At 43.1% G+C, this 16515-nt stretch overlaps 1 protein-coding gene across 1 annotated transcript in view; it reads right to left on the reverse strand.

The window, feature by feature from the left end:
* Window positions 1-16515, reverse strand: part of EXT1 (exostosin glycosyltransferase 1) — a 268679-nt gene that overhangs the window by 21285 nt on the left and 230879 nt on the right. Inside the window, exons 2-4 of the mRNA XM_037048433.1 lie at window positions 12715-12808; window positions 11154-11261; window positions 6554-6673 (exon numbers count right to left, since the gene is read on the reverse strand). Of these exons, the coding sequence (XP_036904328.1) occupies window positions 6554-6673; window positions 11154-11261; window positions 12715-12808 (322 nt within the window). The remainder of the gene's footprint in view (window positions 1-6553; window positions 6674-11153; window positions 11262-12714; window positions 12809-16515) is intronic.

A 16515-nucleotide genomic window follows, 5' to 3' on the forward strand; every position in this document is an offset into this window, starting at 1 on the left:
AGAGCCATGGCATATGAAGACTAATAATAAGCAAGCTAGTTCATTAGTTTCTCTGGACTTTGGGACCTTGCAGATCATTAAATTCTACACTTAAAGCCAGGCATTCTCCCATCCTGGATCATTTGTCAGGCGAATGTGATTAATCCACTTTACAGATTTCTCTCCATGACTTTCAAAGTCTTGTAATTATACCAACCACTCATTAAGATATGATTTGGCAAATAATTAATTTGATACAGAATTTCATGTTTTCGGCAATGCGTTTTTTTTTTTTTACTTTAAAAAAAAAAAGCCTGTCATACATCTCAAGAGAGTTAAAACCTAAATCATCATTTTCCAGCTCCTCATTTTATGCAATGTGATTTTAAGTACAGACCATTTTAAATGCAGTTTTATTATTTGCTAAGGTTATTAACACCCTCATCTTATCCCACACGGTAACTAGACAAGCAATAAAGTGAGCTACATTTATCTTTGCAAACCTTATCACGTTTATATTTCTCAATAAGGAAGAAAAAAAGGAGCAAAGAGAAAGTTTCTGCATTTTCCCTTTCCCCTAGATCAAAACGGCTAATTTTATACGCCTGGGTAGAGGTTTGTAATAGGGTGGAGATCTCAGGAATCTAGCTAATATATTAATGTTTCCTCTTTGTGGTGTAGCAGAGTTAAAATGCTGTTGTTCAGCATTAATTATGAAAACATGTTATGGTTATGAAGGGTTTTTACACGGCTAGCAATTGCACTTTGTACACCATGTATTCCGGTTTGTTTTCTTAAAATGATTCCTCCAAATCCACTACCTATTTAGTTTCCTTCATAGTTTTTCATTCCTCCATTCTTTGCTTTCCAAATTTGTGTACCTGGCCACACATGGCCACTGAAACGAGTCTGGTATTGAGACACAAAGTAAAGTGACACCAGACAGCATCATGAATCTGACCTCCACACCAAATGACGGGGACCGCAGGCATGGCACTCACGTCAGTTCTCTGGCTGGCATGCTTACAACTGTCATTGACTTTTTTTGGTTGAGTATCACAACATTGTCATCTTTTTAATGTAAGGATACAGTAATGTGTTGCAGTACTTCTGAAACACCAATAAGCATATGATACTCTCTTCAGATGGATCTTAATGGAAAGATACCAGCAAAGGTTTGAAAGCAAGAGCAAATGTTCATTTTAAACCGCGTCAAGCAACTGGCCACCTTGATGCTTCACTTTCCTCATTTGTAATAAACAATAAAATATCACAGTAATAATAACAACCTCTCAGATTGTTAGGGAGAGTAGTGTAAGATTTCACCCTTAAAATCTGGGTTGCTTTTTTTTTTTTAAAGATTTTATTTATTTATTTATCTTTAGAGGGGAAGGAGAGAGGGAGAGAAACATCAATGTATGGTTGCCTTTTTGTGCGTCCCCTGCTGGGAGTTGGCCTGCAGGGAACTGGACTACAACCCAGGCATGTGCCCTGACTGGGAATCGAACCGCGATCCTCTGGTTCGCAGGCCCGTGCTCAATCCACTGAGCTACACCAGCCAGGGCAAAATCTGGGTTGCTTTTGCCACTAATAAAAAAATCTCATTCCTGTGTTCATTTTCTAGGCACAGATTTCTCCATTTTCACACAGCTGTAACATCACAGACGTTAGGTATCTCAGACATCTTTTTACTAACTGCTCATGGTTTACTTCTCTAAAAAGACCAACAAGAGGACACATTTTCCTATGCAAAGCAATGAACACATTCATGAATTAAATGTTTCCACATTTAGGATTGCTTCTTTAAGATTTTGTCAAAGAGTATGAACACCTTTAAGGCTGTTCATTTTACTGCCAAATGTCTTTCTAGAAAGTTTATATCAACTTGCCTTCTCAAAAGTTTGAAAGAGTATGGCTTTCATTTCACCAAATGGAAAGGTCACTTTGTCCCTCTCCTAACAACATCCCATTCTCCCTGTCACTACACTGGACAGGTCCCAGAATCCTTCCAGGGCGTTTGGGGCCCATGTGCACTGCTGTGAAAGGAGACATGACATTTAGAGGTTTGATACAACTTGGACTACAGAGAAAATCAACACGTACATACACACAAACATATACACACATAGCACAACATTTTTATTATTATAGTCCCAAATAGCACCCCCAATAAGAATACTTGTTTCCTATTAGTGTGAATTCAAAGGGAAGAATGACAGCCTCCTTATTTTTCTTTTTTCTGTGCTATCTTTTAAAAAAAATAATGGACTACTGATTACAGGTTACAGTCACTCCGTGTGGCTCTGACATGGTCTCTTGACCAATGCAGTGTTACCGAACACACACAGTGCCACCATATGTCACCTCACTCCAAGCCAAAGCAATTTTCTATTTCCATTATCTCATTGATTTTAAGATCTCATGGTATAATAGCATCAGCGAGACTGTGGTTTAAATGTACATAGTAAGAGAACCGAAGAGAAAAATAAAGAATGAAGACTTCACAAAAATCCACTAAAAATGTGCTTTCCAAGCTAACATTAGCTGGTTTCATGTATTATTACAATCTCACGCACTTTTTCTTTTTTTGGCTCACCCTGATTCTCACTGAGCTCCTATGGGTCTATTCTCTGCACCAGGTTACTCTTGTACAGTATTCTCACAAATAATGGAATTCAGGAAGGGACACTGTCTCGACAGCATTTTATTATTGTTCCCGTCATTCCTTGTCAATTTGCACACACAAAAGGACGAAGCTCCAAAGGACTTAGTTCTTATTAAATAGCTCTTTAATTCCAAGATGCAGAATAAGGAAACTTCAGTCACACTGGAAATACTATACCAGTTGAACGACAGAGTGCAGCACAATAGAATGTACTAATGACATGACCCTGGCATTGAGAAGAGAATGAGGTGTGTGCTGTTTCCAATAGTGTCTAAGTACTACCTACAACTTTAATGCTCATAATCTCCAAACCTAAGTAATCCCTTTCTCATGGCCTAGAATACAGAAGGCAAGGAGGAAAGTCTCTGAGTGCAGAACCACCGGAAGCGAGGGGCCCTCAAATCTCTGTTGCCTATGGGTAACTCCGAACTACCCTTAGAGCGTTGGGGCTGCAGCAAGGACTGAGGACTTCTATTGTCTACCTTCTAAGCCAAGGGGGTATCATTGTTATGAATTAGTGAAATCATTCTTACAAACAGATTGGCTTTGTTTATTTGTGCTACGTGGATGGCACTTTCTGCTAGTCTCTGCTTTCCTATTTACATTGGATTTCTGGGTTATCTGAGATCTGAATTGAAAAAGGAAAGTAGATGGTATCTCTCACGCAATTCAGCTAAGAAGTCAGACTGTTCCAGCCTGACCTTGAGACTATATAAGGGGATTTGACAGTTGCTATACATTTGAATGAAGTACGTGGTTTCTAGTGTTTTCAAAACAACTGTGTAGTTTCCAAACCATGCAGTTTCTTAAATCGAGGGGGTTTAAATCCAAGGGGAAGACGGCATTTCCAGGCACAGGGATGAAACAACTTGACCTAAGTTCTGATGAATGTAACACATCCAACTGTTACTACAGGATAATCAGGCACTGCTAACTTAATAGGCACGAGCCCAGATCTACGCAACAAACCATACTCAAAAGAAATGTAATTAACGAGATACCATCTTTCATCTGGCAAATTAGTGAAGTTGTGTATGTGTGTGTTTTAATTATGATCCTTGAGGCTGACAAGCATGCAGTAAGCACGTGTCTCCCCCGGACGGCATGTGAGAGTCTAGGCTGATGCAGCCTTTCCGAAGAATAATTTGACAGTATGTAGCATGAGCGTCAGAAACGCCTAGACTCTTCAGTTGAGTAATCTCACTTCGAGGAATCCATACTAGAGAAATAGAGGGTGTCGTCTAAGATACACGTAGAAAGTCATTGCTTGAATAAAGAATTCGTATCTGTATCTATAAAAATAAATAATTAGAAATAACCATAACTGTCAACAATAACAGGGTGGTTACATAGACACAGGCTCATAGCAGAGGATGGCACACAGAGTAAAGAGTGAAAAGTGAGGCCATGCAGTCTGGATGTGTGAGAGTGGACGACTGATAAGGCAAAACTAAAAGGCTAGAGACAGACCCAAAGAGGCACAAGAGTGGCGTGTGAGAGCGCCCACGAAATATATTGAGGCAACGACACAATAATTTGTCAAAAAAAAAAAAAGTCAGGTCTTTTTCCAACACAGGTCATATATAAAAGTAAACTGGATTGAAGAACTCAATATAAGAAAATTAACTATGAAAGTACTAGAAAAATAGAAGTAATGATGTGTGTATAAAAAGAGAATTGTGGTTGAGAAGTTCTTTTTAACCATAACAAATAGAAAAGATTGCTCAATTATAAACCAAATACAAAGGTGCACTACAAATTAGGGAAAGATATCTGCAATAAGAGGCAAAGGGTTAATATTTTTTAACAAAATAAGGTCTTAAAAATAAATGAGAAAAATTTGGTGGCCATTTCCATTTCTTTCTTTATGAGTTTCCTGACCAAGAAATATATAAAAAATATTCATTCTTACTAATACCCTAAGAAATATAAGTTAAGAAAATAATAATATATCATTTTTAAAGATATAATGCCCAATATTGGTAAAAGTGAAAAAATACTAAACTCAAAACAGGTCCTCTCATATTAGCTGGGAGAAATGTAAGTTATTTCCATTCTATTACAGAAAAATTGACAATTCACTTTAGAAATCTTAACAATTTTCATAGTCTTTGAACCAAGTCTTTGAATTCAAGGAATTTTTCCTAAGGAAGTAATCTTGAACCTGCCCAGCAATTCTGTGCCATGGCTATTTGCTTTAATGGTATACATAATAATAAAAAGTCAAAAACAAAAGTAATAGGTTCAAATTGGAGATTCATTAAAGAAATTAAATGATATCACGAATGGAGTATTATACAGTCATTAATATAATTACAGAAAAATCTAAGAACATGAGAAGATATTAACAATATTATTTTTAAGCTGAAAAATATAAAGTACAGAAAGATTCCTTTTCAAATAAAAAATGACAACATATTTATACACTGGCATAGAAAAGAACTACCATATGTATTTATCTGTATATGTCAATAGCGATTTTGCATGGGTATGTTATTTTATCTTATAAGTATTTTCCATTATTTTCTAAAATATGCATTCACATCTTTGATAAGAAAGCACTATTATTCCAAAAAGAAAAAGAAGTAAATGACACTCAACGGTCCTTAAGAAGGGCCTAGGAAAGGTTTTCTAAAGAGGGCAGGACCAAAGAAAAGAAACGCAGCACCTATTACATATCCAAATCTGCTGCTATGAACAGCAGACTCAATCAGTTTAATTGAAAGGAATGTTCTGGAGGTACAGGGGACGTTACTTGCAATGAGGAAGCCTTCTGAAGCCATTCTGACCCCACTGTTCCCTTCATGGGTGAGCCTGGGTCCTAAAGAGCCCGTTTGACCTAGTTGCAGGATGGAAAACACAGGGGCACCATTCATGAGAGGGCACTCCGACTAAGCATGGCCGCAGGTGAGAGAGGAGCCCAGGCTAGGCTCAGGGTAGGTAAGTAAATGCCCCACTGTGCCTGGGGCAGGGCCAGCAGTGGCTCTGATACTCAGGGTGGCAAGAGAATAGTGGTACAGGCAAAACAGGGTAACTTTAGGGTTCTTGGTAGTACTCAGACTTCCCAGCGCGTGCTCTGAAGGAAATACTCTGAAAGGGAGGCCCCAGATGCCACCGCCTCATTATACAGACACCTCAGAGCCACCGCACGGGGAGCCTCACTGGAGCGCCCCTGCTCCCCTTCCTACACGCCTATAATTCAGCAGCGTGCAGTGGCCTCAATCTTGTCTTAGCTCTTTGAGCTACTTTGGTGTAGCCTCAGGCCATCGCTCCCTGCTCTACTTCCAAAGGTTCTAATCATCTCCATGCTTCCCTGTCCTTTTTCCCTCTGGCCTTAAAAAAGCAGCTTGAAGGTGGGCCCCCATCTGCCTGCAAGACTGGCTGATTTCATAAAGCTTACCGCTTTCTGAACCAGATGGGTGTAATCCCAGCTTTCTTCTTAACACACCCTTGCATTCTTGATGCTGGTGGGCTTGTCTATGTCTTGAGAATTAGTTTCTTTGTGCCCCAGTATGACTGGACTAGGGTGGCCAGTAGCTGACTCATACATTTACGGTGGTAGAAAACTTCCCCCTACTTGGTTACTACACGTCTTCCATGGATGCCCTTAAGTATGAGTGACAAGACAGTCATTAGCCACACCCCCTGGAATGATGTGAGCCAGAGCCCATCTCTTCGTCAGGAGTGTAGTTTCTCCTCCCGTCAGCTTTCCCCTGAGTTTGTCAGAAATGGAGTTACGTGCTTGGACACGGCAGAGCAGGTGAAAAAAAGAGTTAACTGTCCTATCCCAAGCACAGAAAATTTGGTTTTGCCCATTTGACCAAATACACACCACCACCAGCAAAGACAGGGCCAAGAGAAGCGTATAAAGGACCATTACTCAACAGAGGGCCAAGCAGTCCCACTTACCTCTAGTGTAGTTAATACAATCTTCTCAACTGAAGAAAAATAAGCCTCCCACAAGAATTGTGTCTGCTGTCTAAGTGCTAGGATTTTATCCTGATGAATAGACCTGATTGTAGAAGGAATCTGTAACACAAGGGGAACACATCGTAACTATAACCAGACAAGCACGCGTCACTGCATCGAAACGACCCACCTGGGCTTTTGTGCCTGACAGCAATCGGCTCCTAGCACACAGCTCTCCTGAAAATCACCAGCCTCTCGGTTCAAACGCCTTTCGGAGGCGCTGGGTACAAACTGGCAGTTGTTGGGCATCTGCTTTGATGACTTTAATGAAGGAAAGTCACAGTTCACTTCTAAGATTCAGAAGCAAGTCACCAGTTGTTTAGGGTGTCCCTATAGTAGCAATTGCTGTTCTCTCCTCGGAGTCCCACAAACCCTTGAACTTGCACGTGGACGACTAAATTCTATGAGAAGGAGTTACAGGCCTTGGGGACAGGCTGGAAGACATCATCCCCACCTCAAAGCACTTTTAAGACATGCTATGCCAGGGACTACAAATTACCTACTCAAGGGCTTTTCAGGGAATGCCTCTGAGCCTCTCCAATGAATGGGAAGCCAGGGTTCGTCCATTCTATGTGCACACACCTCCTACTTCACCCTGAGAGCTCTTCTGCCACCCCGAGCTCTCTTTCTGTCTCCAGCACTTACCCCAATCTAACGCAACCTTTCCAGCCTTGAACAGGTTTAGCCGCCGCTGCTCCCTAGCACACTGCACAATTTTGAAGGCGGATCTATGTGCTGTCCATATTGCTACACATTTCAAGGCAGAAAAGTGGCCTTTCTAGTCACTTAAAAACATAAGAGTTGACTTGAACATAGCCATCTGAAGCCACCAAAGGGATATCATTATTTTTACTAGCAGTATAGCTAATGGTTAAGCATAAAACATATGATTTAGACAGAACAAGGGAGGATTTGGGGCTTCACCATTGACTAGAAGCAATTCCTTGGACAAGTTACTTGATCTCTCAAAGATGCCATTTCCTCATTTCTAAAATGGGGCTAACATTGGAAGGTTGTAACAAGGATCAGAGAGGTGCTTAGCACAGTGCCTAGAACACTAAGGGTTTAATTAGAATAGCAATTATTACTACCAATGAGATCATTACTGGCATAAGGGTGACGCTATTCAAGCTTGGACCAACGGCTTCATGGGTACATGTGAACTTGCATGGGTCTGGAGCGTACGTACACTCTGGGTTTCTGGTGAGTTTCCTGGGCCTGCTTCCTGTCCTCACTTACAGTGCAAGGTCTCTCTCATTTATGAAGTCTACCCCCTTAGGGGCGACTCCTGGTGCTTAGAAAGTGCCCTTCTGTGCACACCTCTATCTGCATGCTTGCCTCCCATAACTAATGGGACAGACATCCGGACCACGGCTGACGCAGAAACGCTCTGTTGGCGGCTTTGGCGAGTTAGCCACAGCATCGTGACTAAGACTACATCTGAATTTCCACTGGAGGGGAAGGTGGCAGCATTGCTTTTAAGAGGAGCAGTAAAACTGCTGTAACAAGAACAGAAGGACAAGCTGTCTTGCCTTGGCCATGTCCAAAAGCAGATAGTAAATCTGGGCTCCAAAGTGTATAAATGGAAGGAAAATACCCTTGGAGAAGGTAGACAGACCATTCATATCAGGAATCCTTGGCAGGTCGAAGCAAATTTATTTTTATTTACTCACTGAGAAATTACCTAGAGTGCCAAAGAAAGACCAGAAAAATTATCCTGCTCAATTTTCATAATCACGCTCTCTTCCAAGTGTCAGCGGCATTTTTAAGAGTCATGGAGATTGATTCCACTGTTTCATCACGGTCATGAGGAACCATTCCATTAGAAACATGCCGAGAGCTGTCGCAGTGTGGTCTCCAGGAAATGGGATGGGCTGTGGTTATGAAAGGAGAGAGGGGTACCACGGATCACCCTGCCACGACACGCCCCTCGCTCACGCGAGCTGCATCTTGATGTTCCTGCATCAGGTGAAATACATCTGCCTCCTTTGTGTGCACAACACGAGTGTCTGGCATCGCCCTGCAAAGGGTTCTGGAGGGTAATTCCGACTGATTGAAAAGACCGAGTTCTAAGTTTTAATGGCATTTGACGGTTGGTTATTAATTTGCTTGTCCTGAGGGGCTGGTATGGAAAAGCGATAAACTAATTTCAATTTGGCCAGATTGTTTTGGAAGCTGTAGAACCCAAAGTCTTAATAAAAGGTCGTGGATGGTAACAAAACTCATGAGATCTACCAAAATAGATATAGAAATACACACTGAGCTCTCTTGGTGACATGATGACGAGAACATATGCAAATAAAAACATCCAAGCTGTTCTAAAACAGGAAATGAAAAATTGTAACATAACAAAAACATTCCCCAGAGCAGACATTTGGGCTCCTTGCCAGCTCTTTAAAACCATACTCAACGACAATGCAGTCACTGTTCCGTAGGGAGACAGCTGTGCAGAGTCAGAACACACGTGAGAAAGGAGAACACCAGCAAGCGAGGGTGGGCACGTAATGAAAAACACAGTCTTCAGGGTCAAGCCAAGAAGTTGCTTCAGAAGGTGAATACACACCACCTTTGGTGAAAAGGTAGAAAATGGACGACCACAAAGAAGCATCCCACAATGTCCTCTGCGTTAAAGACAAGACTCCCAACTTATTCACATCAAATTCACGGGAACATTGGTGCGTGGATGGAGAAATTATGGCTCGTGTTTTGTATCCCCTTTATTTCCCAAATTTCCTTTACTAAACATGCATGATTTGTCAAAGTCATGAAAGGAAAAAGGCACCGTGAAGAAAAGCCACATTCATCATTGTGGGCTGGCCTTTCTTGAGTAAAGGTTTTAGGTGCTCACCGTCTCTGAGCGAGGAGGACACTCGCTTCTGGACGGTGAATGCCTCTTTTGTCCTAGAGGTCCCAGGGACACTCAGATTGCAGAGGACCGGGAACTATTTCGCCTGCTACTTTGAGGAGAGCATTGCCTCACTTCACCATCCAGCTAGTCGACCGGCTAAGGAGCACCAAAGTAGAATCAACAGCAGAGTTAGAAACTCAATTTCCTGACTCAAAAAGAGCAAGGACATTAAAGGAATCATTCTACAAATATCTGTGGCAGTTCAAGATAAAGTACAGAACGCCATGAAAGAAACACATTTAAATATTCTATAATTTTAGAGAAAGGAGCATGGTACTTTATGTAGAACGTGAATATTATTACCCAAAGGGGCTATGGATAAATCCTTAGTGACCAACTGTTGCTGCCTTAGATGTCTCTGTGAGTACTGTATCTCCTTCCCAGGCAGCTCTTGAGAAGTTCAAACTTTAATTAAATACCCTTGTCAAAGATTAGTTCGCCATATGTATTTGGATTTATTTCTGGGCTCTGTATTCTATCTAGTCCATTGGTTTGAATGGCTGTCTTTATGCCAGTACCATACTCTTTTGATGTCTGTGGCTTTGTAATATATTTTGAAATCAGGAAGTATGATGCCTCCAGCTTTGTTCTTCTTTCTCAAGATTAATTCGGCTATTTGGGGTCTTTTGTGGCTCCACATGAATTTTAGAACCATTTTTCTATTTCTGTAAAAAATGCCACTGGCATTTTGATAAGGATTCCATCGACTCTGTAGGCTGCTTTGGGTAATTTTGACATTTTAACAACATGAAGTCTCAATTCCATAACATAGGACAACATAGAGGAACCTTGAGGATATCATGCTAGGTAAAACAAACCAGTCACAGAAACACAAATACTGCATGATTCCACTTTCACGACGTATCTAAAAGAGTCAGACTCATAGAATTAAAGAGTAGAAAGATGATGGCCAGGGGCCGGGGGAAGGGATATGGGGAGTCACTAATTCATGGGTGCAAAATTCCCATTAAACAAGATGAAGAAACCCGCACAACAACACTGTGCCTACAGACAACGATAATGCACCGCACACCTCAGAATTGGTTGAGAGGTTTCATATTACACGTTCTTATCACAATAAAATGTTAAAAATCCAAATGGCCAAAAATAGATCTAAAGAAAACATTTTTCTTAGGGGCTGCTCTTTCAGCTAGATATCTTAAAGATAACACTCACTCTAGTTCCCAGAGCAGATCGTTTGAGCAATGACAACACTAATTATAAAAATCAACCCTAGAGACCTCTCTCTTTCTGAAAATTAATCTGAAGGCAAATATAGAACCAGGGGAGAGGAATAGGAAGCAGTAGGGTGGTATAAAACCTCTCTTACAACAGGTCTAAAAATCCTGGGTGGCGAAGGGGGTGGATATGCACCTCTACTCACTATCAGAGCTCACATCCATTGCCTGCGACCTCCCCTTTTCCCGATAGACTCCCTGGACTCGGGCAGATTCTGCGCTGGCAAGTGCACAATGTCATATTAAATGACTTCATATTCACCATGACACAGACCATTTTCTCCTGATAAAGTTTCTGTTATAGAGCTGACCTTTTGGATTCATCTTCTTTGAAAGTTTGGATGGGGGCGGCAATAATCGACTGATCTGTTGAAGTCCATGGCCCCTTCCTTACCTGTAATAACAATCTTTCATCGCCTATGACGGCAGCTTGGTTCCAATTAATCACTTCAGAGAATGGCAGCTCCCATCCATTGCTGAGCATCACAGGGACACAGGCAGCCTGTGCAAAGAAGGGGACCTCATGAGTGAGGAGAGCGACAGCAGAAACCATTCCCATCAGGGGCAAATCAGTACAAATGCAATTACAGGCATTTCTTATATTGCACGAATGGCTGAGGCCAGAGGAAAGTAAGCTTTCATGAGTTATCAAGTCATAGGCAGACTGTATGTATTCAGCCGAGGCAGTAACATTTGCAAGTCTTGCCAGAGAATCCCAAAGCCCCATTTCTATTCTACCGTGGTCTGGCTGACCTGTCTTTCATGGAGACGACTGGCCTCACTGGAGAAGCTTGACTGATGTAATAGAATCTTTCACCAACAAAACCTCAGCATTAAACCAACATTGAATACAAACAGCTTTGTCAGTGTAACCGCCACAGGTCAGCTGGTTTACTCCGATATCATGAGCAACAGAGAGTAGGATGGGGTTCCTCTTCTGACACAGCATTTTGCAGACTTAACCACTCACCTCTCCAGTGTTTTCTGCACATGTCTGAACCAGAACTTTGTTCCCTTCCGTGCAGAGGGATCCAGATGACCGTTGTAGCAATTTACTACCTGTACAGTGATCTCACTGCCAGAAACAGGGGGCTGATGACAAAATTCTGGTTCCAAATAACTCATAACCTGAACCAGGGATCGATGTGCTCCCCCGGCACCCTGGGGGCTACGGGAACATTAGTGACCATGTGCTTCGCAGAACACACGGTGCACTGGAAAAGATGTGCAAGAGAAGGAAGCTCTTCTGTCAGAGGACGGGACAGAGTGACGGAAGTTAGGTAGCACTGTGACATAAGCAGACTGAGGCACGGTGCAGAGCACAGAGGAGACAAGAACATCGCAGCAAGGGGCCAAGGCGTGGAGGAGGAGTTGGAGAACATGCTTTCTTGAGATCAGGGAAGGCTGGCTGCATCTTCCAGGGAGGAAATGTGGACTACTGTCTCAACATGAGAAGACGTTTCTTCAGAGTGAGGTTAATGAACAGAGACTCCATGCAGGGATACAGCCACGGACCTCTGAGTATCAGAGCCTCAAAACTGCTGGGCCAAGTGAGCACCACCACCCTGCTGGGCATTGTACTGAAAGGGGGTATGGAACAGGCCATTTGTTTTCCGGGATGACAACCAATGCCTTTTCAATTGCTCCTAGGACCAGCTTCCAGGAGCCTAGCTAGGCTGCCTGGAGGCAAGCAGACCTGGCCTCAGCTGGCAATCATGTTCTGAAGAACCCATCTTCCTCCCTGGAGGTGAAACCATTTCATCTTCTTATGCCAAAGGCAGGGAGCAGTCAATCCTCCTCCTGCTCCCTCCTTGAGATGAAATTCTCTTGGGAAAACAGATTTCAGGTGTTCAAGGCAAACCATGCTTTTGTTTAGATCCCAGACGTGCTGAGGTTCTATCCACCCAGTCTGCCTTCATTCCTCAGCCCTATTGGGGGGTTTCAGGGTCTCTTACCTGCAGAGCCTCCAGGAACCTGAAGGATCCGAGCCTGCGACCACGAGGAACCAGACAGAAAGTGGCATTGTGCAGCATTTCCCGATAATCATACCTGGAAGGAGAGGAGGAACAATTAGCCAACGGAAGCCCGTTAGGATGAAGGGATGAAGGAATGCTGTGTGGATGCCCATTTGCGTGAAATCCCCAGGGCAACATGGAAATATGCCAGGTGGGCAGTTCTCACTTTTCCACGGGGGCATGGGGGCTACTGTGTGGAGAACACACAGGAACCTTCCTGTTAGCTAAAGCCACTGGGGTCTTTTGCAAACAGTCCATTAAGGACAAGTCAGATGGCCCCAGGAACAATCTGGCTCGCTCAGCCTTTGTTTTGCAAAATCAAACTTTTGTGTCCTGGAGGAAAGCGCTGCTCCCATAAGCTTAAAAGAAAAAAAATCACCACCAATGTTTCCTTTTTTAATGCCATGTCATTCACCAAACTAAGACTGTTCTTGTTCCCCACCCCATGAAACCATGCTATTAAAACCTCCTCCGAAAACCTCCATTACAAGCACCAAACAACATTTATTTTCTCCTTCAAGCCGGAGTTTCTCCATTTAACCAAGAACGTTCAGTTACCCCGGACACTGCTGGGGAAGGGTGGCTGACATGACTCACAGGGGAAGGAGCCAGCCTAACAAATGGGGAAAGAGGAATACGAATTTGTGACCGTTTCTTCCCTACAAACACCACCTGATGGTATTTCATTGCTTTATCACTTGAAAAAATGCCGAACAGGAGTGTCAGCTGTCAATGCTGGTGAATGTAGGGGCGATGAGGAGCCTTTCGTTTTGTTTAGGGTTATCAGTGTAAATGCGATTTCCACAAACATCGTCGTCAGCATGTGGTCTCCAGTTCATGACAAACTTAGGAAAACTTGAGAAACTGGAGATGGCTCCCATCCTGTGAAAGCCCAGGTTCTCGGAGCTAAGACAAAAGCAGTCTCATTTTTCAGGAACTTCCAATGCTCCGCAGACAGGTGTGACTTGGACAGCCGCACACGCCACCAGCATTTTCTGCCTCTCAGTCTAATTTAATCATAGCCTGAAGGCACTGCAGTCTTCCCTCCTCTTTTTGGGGCCCTGATATATAAATTTATATTTTTAAAGTCCACATCTATTTTTATATTGTCATACAAACTAGGCGTATGGGAGGAAGCCAATTTTCAATTATAAACCCGTCATTAAGAAGAGACGTCAGGCAAAGGACCATTTGCTTAAACAAGCGTGTAGAACTAATTTGCACAAGAAAAGGTCACTGTGAATGGATTAAGATTATCTCCATTGAGAGTAAAATAAAAACCCTCGCTGCATTAATTAAACTGCAAAATAGACTTCAAAGCAGAATAGATTTAAGAGGGCTCAAATTTAGCTAAATAAGAAAAATATTAAATTCTGATGGCAATGGCTTCACTTCTCTCTTCCTCACCAAATGAAGGGAAATGACTGACAAGCATGTTCACCTTCTAGCACTGATAATGTCTGAATCTCTGCCTAACTGATGGAGAAGGACATGTGTACACACATGAACACATACATACATGTATAACATTTAAATAGAATTTTTTAATATAAAAAGGTCAAATACACTTCAGGCTACAGCAAAGTTTAATAAATGCCAAGAATAGAAACCCCCGAGGGGCTGGTACTGAAGGTCCTATATCCTCCTCATTAGGCTGCTAAAAATGTAAAGTCCTATTAATGTTCTGGATTGTAACAAGTTTCAAAGTTGCCAGGTGCACAGTTTACTCTAGGAAAAGAGTGGAGGGAGAGAGAAGGCAGAAAAGTTAGAGGCCAAATTCAAATGACAGTGAGGCCTGGGCATAACTTGGTTTTTTACGTGGTTGTGCAGAATATTTGCTGAAGCAGCAAAGAAAGCGTGCGTGCGTGACTGAAGCGTGTGTGCCTTCCCACGCAGTGTGGGAAGAGCATTCTTGCAGGAACCCACGACTGGGTAGACGTGAGATTACGGGCACAAAACAGGGGCTTTCTGAGCCTCCATTTCCTCGCCTGCCAAACAAGCCCGCTGGGCTAGCTGGCCCAAGATTGTATGAACACTCCTTTCTTTCCCGTGTGACTTTCAGGTAAGAAAGACGAGTGTCCCTTGAGAACACCCCACCCCTCCAAAGTTTTCCGTAACTCCTGCATGTGCCTGTGCATGTGTGTGTGTGTATAGAAGTCTGCTCATGGGCACACAATGGATGTCTAGCACGTGTATTCCTCATGACACCCAAAGACACAGACGGAACGTACACACGCATCGCTCACAACAATGAGTTCCGGATTTCTAACCCCACTCAGCCGGTGAACGAGGCTCTCTGTTGGGCTCCGGTGACAATGGGCCTGTGAATTGCTGCTGTGCTGTAAGGAGTAATGATGCTCTGCAAGGGAGGCAGACAATGGCTCCAGAAGGACCACGTGTGGATTGGGTGCCTCCCTCCTCACACTCTCTGGGGAGCCCCCCTACCCCCCGCCATTTTCTCGTTCTCACATACCCTACATCTCCCTCCTCCACCATGCTTCCACTCATTCACTCGTTGGGTCGCTCTTTCAGGCGCTACGTTCTAGGCACTGGTCCAGTCCTGCAAATGTTGGCGAGGGAAGGTCCTGCCCTAGTTGCTGAACTTCTCACAGGGTCACCAACAACCAGAACAGGCTGGCCTTCTAGGTTGACACAGTAGAGAACTCCGTGGCCCCTCTCCCCAGGAAAAGAGCAATTTAGCTCGTAAAAATTATTTTTAAAAATTCATTTAAAGTTTCTGGAAATTGTCCTAAGGGCGTAATTATAAGTGGAAAAACATTTGTTCAAGGGACTCTGCCAAATCTCGGTAAGAACAGTGACCGTCTGGGGCATCTGGACCAGGCTCTGCTCCTCGACCTGACCAGCCCCTACCAGCCCCGCCTTACAGAAGCTCAGGGGACTCTACCTAGGAAGGCTGGGCTCCTCTCTCCCAACACCCATTACGACGATGAAAAGACAACCATAGAAAAGAGAAAAGAGCTGCAAATTATAAATCTGAGAAAGGGCATGTATCAAGAATATGTAAAGAACTCTCCAAATTCAACAATAAAAAGACGATCCAATTTTAAAACAAAGGGTTTGAATAGATATTGTTCCAAAGAAAAGACACAAAGCACCATAAAAAGATCCTCAAGGGCATTAGTCATTAGGGAAATGCAAACCAAAACTACAAGGAGCGATCACTTTACACCCACCAGCATGGCCCTAATCAGGCTAAGGGATGAGAACAGGTGCAGGCCAGGCTGCAGAGAGAGTGGAGCCCGGACACGCTGCTGGTGGAGAGGTAAATGGTGCAGCCAAGACCGAGGGTAGCTTGGCAGTTTCTTGTAAGACTGAACACAGGCTTAGCACATGACCCAGCGATTGCACATGTGGGCACTTATCCCAGAGAAATGAAAACTTATCTTCACGCAGAAACTTGTCCATGGATGTTCACAGCAGTTTCATCCTTAATAGCCCCAGACTGGACCCCATCCAAATGTCCTTCGATGGGTAAATGATTCAACAAACTGCGGTACATCTATAGCCTGGAAATACTTCTCGGCAATAAAACAAAATGAACCACTGACCTACCCAACCAGCCCAATGAAATTATGCCAAGTAAAAAAGCCAATCCCAAAAGGCTATATACTGCATTATTCCACTTACACGGCACTCATGAGATAACGTAATTACAGAAACAGATTAATGGTTACCAGTAGACTGGGGAGAAAGATGAGGAGATGACAGGGAGGGCTAATT

This window comes from Sturnira hondurensis, unplaced genomic scaffold, assembly GCF_014824575.4.
Source record: "Sturnira hondurensis isolate 20B ecotype Veracruz unplaced genomic scaffold, ASM1482457v3 Scaffold0006413, whole genome shotgun sequence".
Lineage (NCBI taxonomy): Eukaryota > Metazoa > Chordata > Mammalia > Chiroptera > Phyllostomidae > Sturnira > Sturnira hondurensis.